The following is a 14,446-nucleotide window of genomic DNA, read 5'->3' as shown; positions in this document are numbered from 1 at the left end:
ATATTTTAGTATCCATTTATATTTTAAGTAAAAGTACTCCAATTTAAATATTTTAACACTCACATAAAAAGTTAGACCGTTATTTCAGTCACAACACACTCAATCACTTTATTAAAACCTGTGCCACTCTCAAATAGATACTAAAAGTCGGGACGAAAAGAGTAGTATATTTCAAGTCATAAAAAAAAAAAAAGTGGGAAACGAAAAAGATCCAACGAAAAAACTGGGGACCATGAATTTATTTCCCTATAAATATTGAGCAGGAGAATAAATGCAATGTACAGTGGTTAGTCGAAAAGAAGTTATGAAGGCAATAATATGAAAAGGACAATGATTGAATGAGCAATGGAGATGGTATAGTTGCAGAAACTAAATTTAAGGACGAAGGCCGAATCTTTGGGCGGCCACATCGCAGCGCACTTGCGCCACTCCGATTCTGGATTTCTGCAAATCGAACTCCATCCACACATTCTGCTGATGATGATGCCCTATGATGTACGCCTCCATCCCCAGTAGCTCCGAGTTCCCGAACGTGAAGCAATGCACTGCATCGCCCCCTCGGATCTCGCCCGGGACCCGGTACAGCAGGTGAGCGCCCGACACGCTTATCTGGGCGCCCCGGAACACCAAACTCACGGCCGGCAATTCGGGCACGCCCGTCGAGTTCAGCCCCACCCTGAAACACAAATCGAACGCCCCTTGGAACACGAAATCCGGATCCTCCAACACCCGCAGCACGCCCTCGGTCTGCTTCACGAACTCGTTCTTCAACGCGTTGTACGCCGCCCCCAGAAGGAATGTGAACTGGGTGCCCGAGTCCACCATGGTCTGACCCGCCCCGGTGTGGTCGGGTTCGAATACGGATTTCGGCAGTTGCAACATATTCTCCGAGACCTTAATGCCCTCGAGCTGGACAGTGTAAGCCACTCTGTTGAAGTAGGGCAGAGGGGTAGAAATCTGGATCAGAGGGGTGTAATTCAAGGGCAAAAGCCACGTGAAATTGGACTCGCCGAATAGCAAAATACCCGAAAAGTCCGAACCCGAAATGCAATACGAGAACTTCTTAAAACCCATTTGCGAGATGAACGAGAGCGACCCGCGGTTCATGCCCATCAGCCCGGTCGTCTTCGAATCCTCCTCCGCATTGCTGCTGAAACCCGAATCCATGCACCCGAATATCGTACCCGGGAACTTCGACCCGACAATGGTGAAGTTGTCCATGGCCAGATTCCCCTCCGAAGACGAGGCGTCGGCGTAGGAGAGGACGGCGTGGCAGAGGTTCTTGGCATCGCACGAGGCGGGTATGGAGAAATCCTGGGTTTGGGTGGTGCAAGTGGGGGAGGAGCAGGCAACGGGAGTGTAGGACATGGATCGGACCGGGTCGAAAGCGGGTCGGTCCCTCCGGGTGGTGTTGCACTGCAGCCAGGAGAGCTCGCTGCCTGTGTCGAGGACCATGGTAACGTTCTGTGGGGGAGTGCCCACAGCCAATGAAACGGTGAGCGTGACGTTGTGTGTGAAGGGGAGCTTGCTTGGACATGATGGGAATTCTTGAGTTTTTAGGGGCAAGACGAGGATTTGAGTGCCGTTCGATTTTGGAACGGAAAATGGCGTTGCTGAGAGAAAGAACATCGGGGTTTGGATAGCGACGAGGAGAGTGGAGAAAGAGAAGAGAATGTGGATCTTCTTCATCTATAAATGTAGAATGTGAGAGATTTTTTGAGGGAGTTTAAGAAGAAACTGGGAGTGGAGATCTAAATGGGATGGGGAATTGTCAGTAAGATATGAGACAGCAGATTGTGAGGAATCTTCAACAGTCAAGAAGATGAGGATGTGATAGGAAACGACGACGTTTGGAGTTCCTAAGGTTGAAAATGACCGACGAACTGATTGATAGTTGGTTGGAACTACTACTGCATTTGATTCGATATCTTTTTTAGAAACACTACTGTTAGTTATTTTTGACAAATCATTTTACAAAAAATAAGTATTTGACGAATTTATAAGATGTTGCATGTTGGTGAAATTTACGTTAATTGCGAGTTCAATTGAAAAACTTGTATTTGTAGCATAAGCATACAATGGCATTTATTAGTTAGGTTGAAATTCACGGCACAGTATAGTACCACTAGTGGAAGCATTAACTGCTTCTAAAGATCATAAAATCACCTTTGAATTAGGTAAATATAGTCTCATATTTGAAAATGTAAATAAGTAAAGAAATATTCGTAAATTCAAAAATAAAAATTTCCCAGTTAATGAAGTCATTCGGTAGTTTATGATATCCCCGTATCATATATAATCAACGGTCGGAAATTAAAAGAAGAAAGGGAATTAATTTTTTCGCTGACCAATAAAGTAGAAGAATAAAAGTCGGGAAATGAATGTTGGGTGTTGGTCATGATTAATTAAGATTTTAAATATTTTTATGGAGAAATAGCAAGCGTGATTTCTTTTTACTTAATATTTATGGTGAATGAATAAGACTAGATGATATTTTTTTAGAGGTATGGTTAAAAAATATACGAATTTTGAAAATAGTTATAATTGTCATCTGAATTAAGTTAAAAAATACATGAATTTATATTTTTGTTACAATATCACCTAAGTTTGACTTTCAAGAAAATTAAAGCTTATTTTGCAGTCAGTGGCGGAGCCAAGCCCCTAAAGACAGGGGGGCAAAGCATGATAAAAGAAAGTTTTAAATAACTTCTACAAAAATTATATAATAAAATATAATTGTAATAATTCCCTACAATTATTCATATTTTGAAAGCGACGTACTATCAGCTCATTGTCAATAGCCTCAAAAATTTAATTTTCAATATAAGTAATTAAACAATCATTCTCTCAACGATCACCCATTCAATTTCGAAGCCGATTTTTAACAATCTTAATGACAGAAAAAGCTTTTTCTGTCGTTGCAGTTGTTACAAGTAAAACAAATACAAGTTTAATAAGCTTATACACCAATTGAAAATACGGTAATTCAAAAAAAGTCTTTTCATAAAACTTGTGGAGAAAGGTGAATATAATTTCTCTTTCCTCTATCTTTTTTTTACTCTCTCGGTCTCTCCAATTAATATGTAAGGTATGTGACAAAAAGAAGGAATAAATTTTTTATCAAACTCCACGTTATAGTTAGTTGTTGCCCCTTTTTTCTCAAAGTTTGGTGGGGCAAATATATATATATATTTGTAATTATACGTATATTAAGTATACTTAAAAAAAGTTTAGGAGGGCAATTGCCCCACTAAGTTATAGTGTGGCTCCGCCACTGTTTGCAGTCGAAAATTCACCTGATATTGGTCTAACATTTGATGATAAATAATATTTAGAAGCTTGGAGATCTAAGAAAGTAGTAGTAAAATTTAATATATTTGACTTAATTTCTATTGTTAATTAAGTTTTAATTTTATTAAAAATTAAATTTAGATAAAAAATTATAATAAAAAATAAATTTAAACATTTTTCAACTTAATTAAAAGTTTAGATGAAAATTGTATTTTTTCAAAATTGGTATATATTTTTTTTCTATAACCCCTATTTTTTAATGTGGATTGAAATAATAGGAAAGGAAGCTGTTAGAGATAACTTTATTTGAAGATTAACTATTTAGAAAATAAGTGCACGTGTGAGCACATGTTTTGTTGAATATGGAATGGGCAAAGGATTGGTGTGGGACCAGATGAGGCTGTGGGAATCGACCTCCGACAGCCTCACTTGTAAAAAGAATGACAGAAAGAGAATCAAATTCCATGGCCAACAATCCTATGTTGACATCTAGATTTAGTAATAATTAAGCAAAATCTAGGACTCGTTTGTATCCACTCTACCTATATTTGTATGGATTAGTGGTCGGCAACCGCACAATATTTATTTAAATTTATAAACAATTCCTCAGTTTTCAAATAAAATATTATATTGTGGAGTTTTTCTTGTTCGTTCTATTCAAATAAATATCGTATTGTAGAATTTTTCTTGTTCATTTTTAAGTATTTCATTCGTCCCACGAATCTTGACACGTTCGATTTCGACACGAAAATTAAAGAATTATAAATTTATATTTTAAATGTGTAGTTAATAAAGTATAAAAGTGATAAAGTATGAGAAAGAAGATAATAAAAGTGATAAGGTAGAAGAGAGAAGATAATAATTATTACCTTATTTGGAAATGTGTCAAGATTCGTGGAACGGCCCAAGAAAGAATACGTGTCAAGATTCGTGGGACGGAGGGAGTATCATAGTATGAAATTTTACAGTAAATTTAAGCAAAACTTTCAATCTATTCGTCTCTTAATATTAGAATTAAATATTCTTTCAAAAAAAATATTAGAATTAAATATATTATCTTCATTTTCTTCTGCACTTAAAGAAAACTTATCAGATATTTCAAAAGCTTATAAACTGTCAAAGAGTTTGGAGAAGAGGTGGTCTTAAGTACATCCGGGTGTACCGTACACCCGAATTAGCCCGTACCCAGAATGACCTGCATCCTGTTTCAAACCCGCATCCTGATTCAAATCGTGTAAATGACAATATTTGGTTATACAAATGACAATGCTTATAAATGACACTATAACATTGTTAATGACACTGTGTATAATTGACACTATTTAGAAATATAAATGACACTTCCTGTAATTGACACTATAAGATTGTAAATGACACTATAATATTTTAAATGACACTATAACATTTTAAAATGTTACTGTGTCATTTATATAATTGAATAGTGTCAATTATAAGCAGTGTCATTTGTATAACTGAATAGCGTCATTTACACGATTTGGGTCAGGATGCGGGTTTGGATTAGCATGCGGGTCAGAATATGGGTACAGGTCAACCCGGGTGTACGGTACACCCGGATGTACAAGAGTTTTGTGTTTGGATAATTGAAGTTATAAGTTAGATAGAGAATTTTTAGTTAGGGAGATTAAATTTTTGTTAAGAGAGAATCAAAAAGAGAAAAAAAGAGATGAATTTGCGATGGAATATGACGAAAATGAAAAATTATAGTTGAATAATATTAAAATAATTGCTACATATAAGATTATGAAAAAATAAATTGGCAGATAAACTTATTCTTTTAGGAGCTTATAAGCTCTTGGAACTTATTTTTAGAGCTTTAAGCTGTTTATGAACTTATTTTGCTAAACACTTTGAAGGAGCTTATAAGTTCTAAAACAGATTATAAGCACAACCAAACACCCTCTTAATAGAGAGTCAAAACTTAAATTCTTAAAGTTAAAGAATATAAGTAACAGTATATATGTAAAACTATATGTAATTTTATGTTATGTGACATTTATTTGAAGACGAAGGAGTAGGTCAGTTAGTTTTGCTGAATCATAAAAACGTGACCTTAAATCCTACCATTCAGTCATGACCTCATCACTTGCAAAGTCGAATATGCTGACGAAAGGGAAATCGCAAAGGATGGAAACAGTACAGGCGTGTGGTGCTTTTTCTGGAATAGATTAACGTACCTTACAAATGAGGCAAAGAAGTATATATAAGATACATGGGTAGAAGGGCAAAATAGTAAATTCCTAGTTGCATCACGTATTCTCCATGCATGGTAACGGTATCATCGTTGGCGATGTGTCAAAGTATGTCAGGTGTTTGGCCTTTTATGACACTGATGGTGGATAATAGGGACGCGTACTTCCACGGGTAGGGGTTCTCCTCAGGTTTGGTGAAGACACTTACTCAACTCCAGCCTTCCAGCCCTGTCCAAGGACAGGGATGCTTACCTACACGGCTGGAACTATTCCTTCGATTTATCGGATGCGGCTGGCCATGCGTGCCAATAAATCCGCTGTGTTATTCTGCTCCCGTGGAATTTGTGTAATGATGACCTCCTGGAATTAATTCATTAACTATTACTTTGCTGTAAATTAAATATTTGTCCTCAAATATATGAATTCTCATTCTGATTTTTACTCTCTTCTTAGAGCATCCACAACCGAGAGCCCATTTCCCACAATAGGGCTCTCTACACCTAGGCTCTTAAAATTGCTTTCCCCTTTTATCTTTATTTTTAATGTACTTTTAAATTAATTTAAACATTAAATTTAACAACATAAATAGTACTCCCTCCGTCCCAAAGGAAATGTCCTCCTTCTTTTGGGCACGGTTATTAAGGATGCATAATCTGCCTAATCTAGTAGAATATTAAGGAAATTTCAGTTTCTACTAGATTAGGCAGCATATAAGATTCAATGACAGATTATGCATCATTTCAGTTTCTACTAGATTAGGCAGATTATGCATCCTTAATAACCGTGCCCAAAAGAAGGAGGACATTTCCTTTGGGACGGAGGGAGTATTTAAATTAGAATTTAACACTACATTAATTTTTAAAATGCAATAATTAAAAAAAAACATTGCAATAATTTTTAAATAATAAATTTTATGAACTATAGCTCGATAGGACCAAATCATGTCCAAGTATATTCAATTAAATCATCTTGGAGGCAAACATGATATCGCCCATTTGCTCATTCTTCCATAAATGAGCTAGACCTTTGATAATAGCCCAACGAGATTAAAGAACACCAAAAGCTCGATCTATGTCATTCCGTGTAACTTCTTGCATCACTTTGAACCTCATCTTCTTGTCATCACTAGGAAATGGGAGCTCTTGACGAAGACTGGCCAATTTGGGTAGATTCCATATGTTAAGTAGTAGCCCGTAGTATAGCGAGCATTGTTGGCATTGAAGTACACCGCCGGCTTATTTCCTGAAAGAACGTCATTGAACAACATCGATTGATTCAACACAGTGATGTTGTTGTGTGAACCTGCGACTCCGAAGAATGCATGCCAGATCCACAGATCTTGGGATGCTACAACCTCAAGAATAATAGTCGGCTCGCAATGATCCCCATAAGTGTATGCTCCTTACCACGCTACTGGATAATTCTTCCAAGTCCAGTGCATGCAGTTGGACTCCCTAGCATTCCCGAGAACCCATACTTCACCTCGTGCATTGCAAGTAGCCTTTAACAATCGGCGGTAGTGGTTGCGCCCCATTTTTTTGTTCGTAACGAGGGAGAGATATAATGGAGTTCTTTACGAAGTTCGAAAGAAATGAATAAAAATGAGTTTCTCTATTGCCTCGAATCCCCAAGACTCGGAAAGAAGCGGATCTGGTATCCCATTAATGTTGATTGCTACTAAGAACCTACCAAAATTTTTCAAACTTGAGGTATCCATCTACTAGGGAATCGCCAACCAGTGGTAGCAGGCCAAACATTCTAATACACTGTAGGGGCTGCAATTTGGTGATACAATCTAGGTGAAAGAAAGATTGTTTGGAAGAGAGGCACTTCATCAAGGAAAGGATCAAGGGTAGGGTTCAGACATCGATGTTAAGCTTCGGTCCATGAATATGGGAGCGTAGGTGCGCTTCCTTACTTAATCAAGCTAATGATAGCGGTCTGATACCTTGTATCTAATCTAAGGTTTCATTTGGCCCCATAGCTTTAGTGGAGGTCGTGATTGCCTCTCTTTTCACCTTTTCTTCGGTCTAGGCAGGCACTGGGAGTTGAAGCCAAAGCAAGTCCGCAAGTGAACTGAATAAAAAACAAGGCGCCAAGCGAAGCCAGGAAAACAAAGGCAAGAAAATACGAAAACTATCCTCATGGAAAAGAGAGGGCCAAGAGTCGGGAATGAAGCCCTCTTGGAGACTTGTTTACTTGAGGCTACCTTACTTAAACTTAAAGGCCGCTGCCTTCCTTAGCTCTTCGCTAAGCGACATAAACCTTAATGGATTCGGAGAAAAGAGAAAAAAGAACAAATGAAAGGCTAATATTGCCTTACGAAAGCGAATAAATAAGATAAAGATCAAAGCGATACGACCTTTATTCATTAGCCTCCTCAATTATACCGCCCTAAAAATGTGGACTAAGAATTTCTTCAAGCAATCCAACGCCATTGATTCCGTAATACGAATATATTCATCATAAAATTTGTGGCACCTCCATTCGTCAATTTCCGAATAGCTGCCGTGCATTTCTAGATCGGTGTGAAGCTTAATCGCCCACAAGCTTCTTCGCGTTGTTGGAACAATGGATCGGACTCCAACACATTTACGATGTGCAAGAAAAAGACCGGCTCATACGAAAACGACACCGGAAAAATGGTTTGCCATAAACAGGATCGGGGGCAAAGTAATCTCGATAAAGTCGTTCACCATCGACTTCAAGATTGCGGTGAACATATTTCCGCCCCTTCTCTTTTGAAGGAGGATTGAAATTAATAGTGGTGAATCATGAATGAACGGGTGGTAATTTAATTAGTGAATTATAAGTTTTACCTAGTGTTGGAACGTAAAAGATCGAGAGTAAGGACTGAAATTGCCGAGATTGAAAGGAAATTGTTGTAGTATTGAAGTAGAGAGCGTGTCTTTACAAGATACGGGTGCATGGGTATTTATAGATTACATGCTAGGGGTAAAATAGTAAGTTCATCTCTAAAAACATGCTCTCCGTGCGGTTGAGGGCATAGTAGTAAATTTGTCCATAGGCGGGCGATTCCTCTGCTCTGGCGCATGGGAAAATCACCCTTTTATCTTTGATGATTTCTCTGGTGAAGGCCATCCCTCTGGCGAAGGTCATTCCTCTGGCGAGGGTCATTCCTCTGGCGAAGGATATTCCTCTGGCAATGACCGTTCCTTTGGCGAGGTTCGTTCCTCTGACCCTAATGAGTCCTTTGTCCGCGTTCATTCCTTTGCTCCGCATATATTACTTCTCATTAGTTACTCCCCTCTCTGGTCTGACTAGTTCACTCTGAAGCTAAGTGACTAGTCAGGGTGTTTGCCCGCGTGGCTGACGTCATCGGCATTAAATTCCCGCCCTTTTGCAGTGTACTTTTTCGCGTATCGAGGTTACTTTTTTAACCTTTGCGTCTCTTCGTTTTTCCGTAGAAATTCTCAACCGTCGATTATCTTCCTGGTGCCATGTGTCGTTCATCCCGCTACTTGGTAGTTGCCCGCGTAGGTTATACTTATGCGGTTTCGAATTCTCATTATTCATCTTCTTTGTTTTCCTCCTCAAACCCTTTCGACTACACTCCCGATTTCCGGCGATCCTCCTTCTTCAACTTGCGGTGTGTTCCTCGCGACCTTCCTTGTCCAACCCCCTCCGCAGACTTTTAAGAAGAGTTTTACCTAGGTAAATCGCGTGTTCTCCTCCCCTGGTACTTGTATTTGTCATAGAGTATTTTAAATCTGTTGGTGCTCTGATTGAGCGTGCAAACCCTAAGCTTCTCCGGTCATGGCTTCCTCCTCCGCCACCCAACCTGCTTTTTCCCCTTCTCCTTCTCCTTCTCATTCGGCCTCTCCGCCTTCCCAGAATCCACCAGTTCTTCCAACGCCCCCCACTCTTCCCAATCCCCCAGTGATATGTGTATTTTAGCTACTTAGTTTGGTGTGTGTTTTGCCATGATTTTATATGATTTTACATGGTTTGTGATGCTTTGGCGCAGGAATTCGAGGAATTGAAGATGGAGCTTGGCGATGGAAGAGATGGTGGAAATTCGAGAATTTATGAAGAATTGCATAAAAGATGGAGGAATTTTGGAGATTGGGCTTGGAATTATTTGTGTAGAATTTATTTAGCCCAAAAACTCTTATTTTTAGTTAATATTTTGCCTTAATATTATTTAAGGGGCCGAAGCCCATTATGTTTTAGTAGGCGGCTACCTTAGGTTAAAAAATCCTCATATATATGTTTGGCTTTAGAGAGGAGCCGCACATATATATTAGATATAGGTTAGGATTAGGGAGGGATTTTTAGGAATAGGCGTATTTTTTCTTCCAGGAGACAGCCGCAAGTTTGAGCAACAAGTTTCAAGAGTTTGACTTTTGTTTTACAATCTTAATTTTAGTGAGTTAAATTACTACTTTTCTTGCTTGGAAAATTGGAGAATTGCGGCTGGGATCATTTAGGTGGCAGAAGACTTGTGGTTACACTATTTTAATTTTGGTTCAATTACCTAGTTTATTTCATTAGTTTTTAATTTGCAGTTTATTTATTTATCGTACGTATTTGATTATTATCATGCTTGCTTTTATTTCTTTGATTGTGGTTAGTTTAATTATGAATAGCTAAACCATTTAATTCGGCGAGAATAATGAAGCATTAATTTAATAATTTGTGAGACCTAATTGGTTTTAAAATTGATTCCTATTGATTCCGATTAATTCCTAGGGTTTAAAGACAATTCCGATTTTATTTAAGTCTGGCCAACTTAAGTTTAATTGGATTACAGTCAATTAGTTCCTGCCAATCCGTAATTGTTGGAATAGGGTTGATTAGTGATAAAACTACAATGTTCGTAGTAGGAATTAATTGGTATATTAATTATTACTAGCGTCTCTAGGATAATTGATATAAATTGGGTTCCTTCATCTTAATGCTATTAGAATATTAAATCTAGGTCTGGCGTCTCCAGCTAGGTTATATTTTAATAAGGGAAATAAGCAGGTCTAGCGTCTCCAATCGTTTATCGACATAGTAAGTAGGAATTGGGGTACGTCCGTTGCGTTTCACGGTATCCTATAACTGGTTGGTTGATAGGGATTAATTAATCTTTGTGTCGATGATCAGAGCTTTGAATTAGTGTGGATTTATTTGAGCCGAATTACCTTTCTATTGATATTTTTCTAGAGTCTTTTATTTGACTAATTTTGCTTTCTTAGTTAATTAATATTCTTCTCAAATTTAAGGCGTGGTGGCATCACCAAAATTTATAGATTTTTGGGAAATTGAATGATTTTACCTGCTCTCTGTGGGATCGACCCTGCTTATCATCATACTAATTTGTTTTGATAATTCTGCAGGAATTATTTGGTGGAAAACGACGTCCACCACCCAGATTCCCCAGCCTCTTCCGAACCTCTCCCTACACCCCCTAAGATGCCAAAATCTATTCCCGCATCCCGGCTGGGTATCGCGGATTTGCATAAAATGTTCGATAAGTGTAACCGTCCTGAAGGACTGAGGTTTGAGCCCCAATCCAAATCCCTAGAGCCTTTCCGTAAGATGAACATGAACAAGGTAGCTATTTGGCGAGCCCAGATAGACGCCGGTTTAAGGCTTCCCCCTCCTTCACTCTTAGTGGAGGTTTGTAACCATTTCCGTATTCCCTTCTACCAAGTAACTCCGTCCGCCATTCGGAGGTTATATTGTTTTCATATTTTGTGCAAAGCTCACGGTGTCGAAGACACCACAAAATTATTTGTTCAAACCCAATCCCTAAGAATGCAGGGCAGCCCTTTGTACAGTTTTGCTGCCCGTAAGAAGTACCCTGCTACCTTCCTCAGCTCTTTAAATTCCTACGACAAGGGCTTCTTGTCCTACTACTGCTACGTAGTAACTACCACTGGCACTTGGCGCCAGTATGGTGCCCAAGAATTAGAATGGCATGATTTCCGTACCCAATACCAGCCTGCCTTCCAAGGAATCCCCTCTGATTATGATCTAGGGGTATTGGCTAACCTCAACGCCCTTAATGACAGAGACCCATTCCCCTGCAAAGATTTTACTGATAGTAATTCAGCCTTGGCAACCAACGACCTGTTTCCCCTGTACCCCCGCATAGCTATAGGTAAAATCACGCGTTAGTAGATGTATAAATTATCATTACCTAGATTCTAGCGATATAACCTCGTTTATTTGCAGGGATGTCGTGGAGACATAAGTGCCGCACCATGCTGCTAGCCAACCGCCCCACTGGCAGCGGGGGGCAGGGCTCTGGAGATACCAGCTCTAGGACCGACACCGCAGAGTAGCTTGCAGATTCTGGGGTGGACACCTCCCAGACGGTGTCGAACACCGCTGGGGTGATTACCCCTACTCAGCGCTTCTCCCCGGGTAAGGTGAAGGATATGGAGGTTCTGGGTTTGTTCAGCCCAGATAGTCAGAGGGTTGGCGGCTCGGGCTCCGGTTCTGGCCAGGCGGAGGGGGGATCCGCCACTTTTGCGGGTATCATCCCCGTGGTGGACATCTCTGAGGATGCCGCCGCTTCCAAAGAAGTCCAAGATATTCCTACTCCTGTATTCACCAGGAAAAAGAAGGGCGCCCTGATATCCCTTGCTGAGAAGAGGCGAAGGGAGAGTCTGAAAAAGGGCAGCAAGCTGGTGGACCCGGAGGCTGAACCAGCAGGTAAAGCGGAGACCACCTCCGTGTATGCTGAAGGGAGCAAGGCTCTGGCCCTGACTGCAGGGTCCTCGGAGGCCTCTGGCTCCAAGCCAGTCTCGTCCATGAAGGGGCGAGAATTTGTCCGCAAATTGCTTGCCCAGATCCATCCCAAGGATCGGAAGGCAACAAGAAAGATGAAGCGGGCGACACTGGCTAGCAACCTCGGCCAGCTGTGGATTCAGGTACCTTACATTATTTACTTTGCCTTAGTGATTTTGTTATTAACCTTTTGATTTCTCTGCTCTGACATTTTCCTTCTGACTCCCTGTAGTTGGAATCCCGAGTTGGTGAAGTGATCCAGTGCATCGACGATTATGATGCACTGGAGAAAGACCTGCAAACAGAGAGGGAGGCACAGGCGAAACATGACGAGGAAGTCACAGGCATGGTGGAGCGCTATAGCCAGGCCGAAGCGGAGGTCGCTGCTCTGCGGGCCCGGATTGATCAACTGGAGGTGGAGAATGCCTCTCTGGCCTCTGAGCTGGACAGGGCCAAGAAGGAGGGATATGATAACCTCGTCCGGTTTCAGATGCGGTATCAAGAAGAGCACAGAGAATCCAGGCGCCGCTGGAGGGCAGCCTGTAAAAATGCTCTGAGCCAGGGTTACGTGCTAGGGGCCCGTGACCAGCGTCTGGAGTTCTTCCTCTCCTCGCAGGGCCAGCAATATTTGGATATAATGCTGGAGGACACTCTGGTAGCCTTCCAGAGGACTCCTGACTATTTGGAGGGGTTCTCCTAGCTCTTCGCCCACGTGATAAAAGAAACTGCCTTGAAAACGGCGGAGATGCTGGGAGCACCAGAGGAGAAAGCCGATGCTCTGGACATGGAGGCCTTGATGGATAACATCAAGGATGAGGATCTCAACCGGCTGCTGAGCATACCTGCCAATTCCCCGGAGAAGCCTATGTGGTGGTACTCGATTCTGGAGAAGGCCCTATCCCAATTCGCATTTAGGGTTTGCTTGGATCCGGTACCGACGGCTCCCAAATATGAACCCAATCTCTACAATTCTCTGAAGACATTTGTGAGTTCCCTAAGGGGCTAGGTTGACACCAGCTCCCTGGGTTTTGAGCAGTACAACATGGAGCCTTCTCTGCCATCTGTATTCGATGTCTCCGCCTTTGATGCCTCCGTCTTCGATACCTCTGGCAATGCGGCTGCCTCTAAATCTGTGGACCAGCTCTTGGCTTTGTACCGAGATGAGAAGGAGTACACCCGAGAAGCCCTGAAGCTGTTGGACGTGGAGTGGCGGCTGCGTGAAGTGGATGACTCGAGCACACTGCCGGTGTTCGAGGAAGGGGGGCCCTCTGGCGAGACCTCTGATGCTGCTGCTGCTGCTGCTCCGGACCCCTCTGCCCCTGCTCCTCCTTCCTGACTGCCCCGACTATCTCCTCCCTCCCGGCTGTCACCGTTTCCTCTCTTTGTCAAAATTTGTAAATTTTATCTTTGTAAATGCTTTGTTATATTCGAATGTTACTTTGGGATGATTTTTCCCTTAACTTTTAATGTTGTAAATTCGCCTTTCTAATCTAACTCCGTGTTTAGTTATTCTTCATGCTATCTTCCCACAGACGGCGTCAACTGGTGAATCATGAATGAACGGGTGGTAATTTAATTGGTGAATTATAGTTGAATGATAAGTTTTACCTAGTGTTGGAACGTAAAAGATCGAGAGTAAGGACTGAAATTGCCTAGATTGAAAGGAAATTGTTGTAGTATTGAAGTAGAGAGCGTGTCTTTACAAGATACGGGTGCATGAGTATTTATAGATTACATGCTAAGGGTAAAATAGTAACTTCATCTCTAAAAACATGCTCCCCGCGTGGTTGAGGGCATAGTAGTAAATTTTCCCATAGGCGGGCGATTCCTCTGCTCTGGCGCATGGGCAAATCACCCTTTTATCTTTGATGATTTCTCTGGTGAAGGCCATCCCTCTGGCGAGGGTCATTCCTCTGGCGAAGGTCATTCCTCTGGCGAAGGATATTCCTCTGGCAATGACCGTTCCTCTGACGAGGTCCATTCCTCTAACCCTAATGAGTCCTTTGTCCTCGTTTATTCCTCTGCTCCGCATATATTACTCCTCATCAAATAGTACTTGCCACTTGCATGAAATTGTTGACAAGATGCATGAAAAATAATCTAGGATTAATATTCAGATCGTAAAATATAAAGATGATCCTGATTCAGAACTTCATCGCTGGATGAAGAATTGTTGGAAGAAGACATGGTTACAGTATGGA

The 14,446-nt window shown here is 41.0% G+C and overlaps 1 protein-coding gene across 1 annotated transcript; it reads right to left on the bottom strand.

Annotated features, from left to right (window-relative positions):
* Positions 1–208: 208 nt before the first annotated feature.
* On the bottom strand, positions 209–2,098 carry LOC130996850 (aspartic proteinase PCS1-like). The gene has a single exon (XM_057922115.1). It carries the CDS (start codon positions 1,687–1,689, stop codon positions 376–378), a length of 1,314 nt encoding a protein of 437 aa, XP_057778098.1. The 5' UTR covers positions 1,690–2,098; the 3' UTR covers positions 209–375.
* Between the last annotated feature and the right edge of the window lie 12,348 nt (positions 2,099–14,446).

The sequence above is a fragment of the Salvia miltiorrhiza genome, chromosome 8 (assembly GCF_028751815.1).
Source record: "Salvia miltiorrhiza cultivar Shanhuang (shh) chromosome 8, IMPLAD_Smil_shh, whole genome shotgun sequence".
NCBI classification, from domain to species: Eukaryota; Viridiplantae; Streptophyta; class Magnoliopsida; order Lamiales; family Lamiaceae; genus Salvia; species Salvia miltiorrhiza.
This window is presented reverse-complemented; position numbering and strand designations above follow the sequence as displayed.

Bases quoted from the DNA above. Each gene is read 5' to 3' on its own strand.
- LOC130996850 (XM_057922115.1), bottom strand. From the start codon at position 1,689: ATGAAGAAGATCCACATTCTCTTCTCTTTCTCCACTCTCCTCGTCGCT.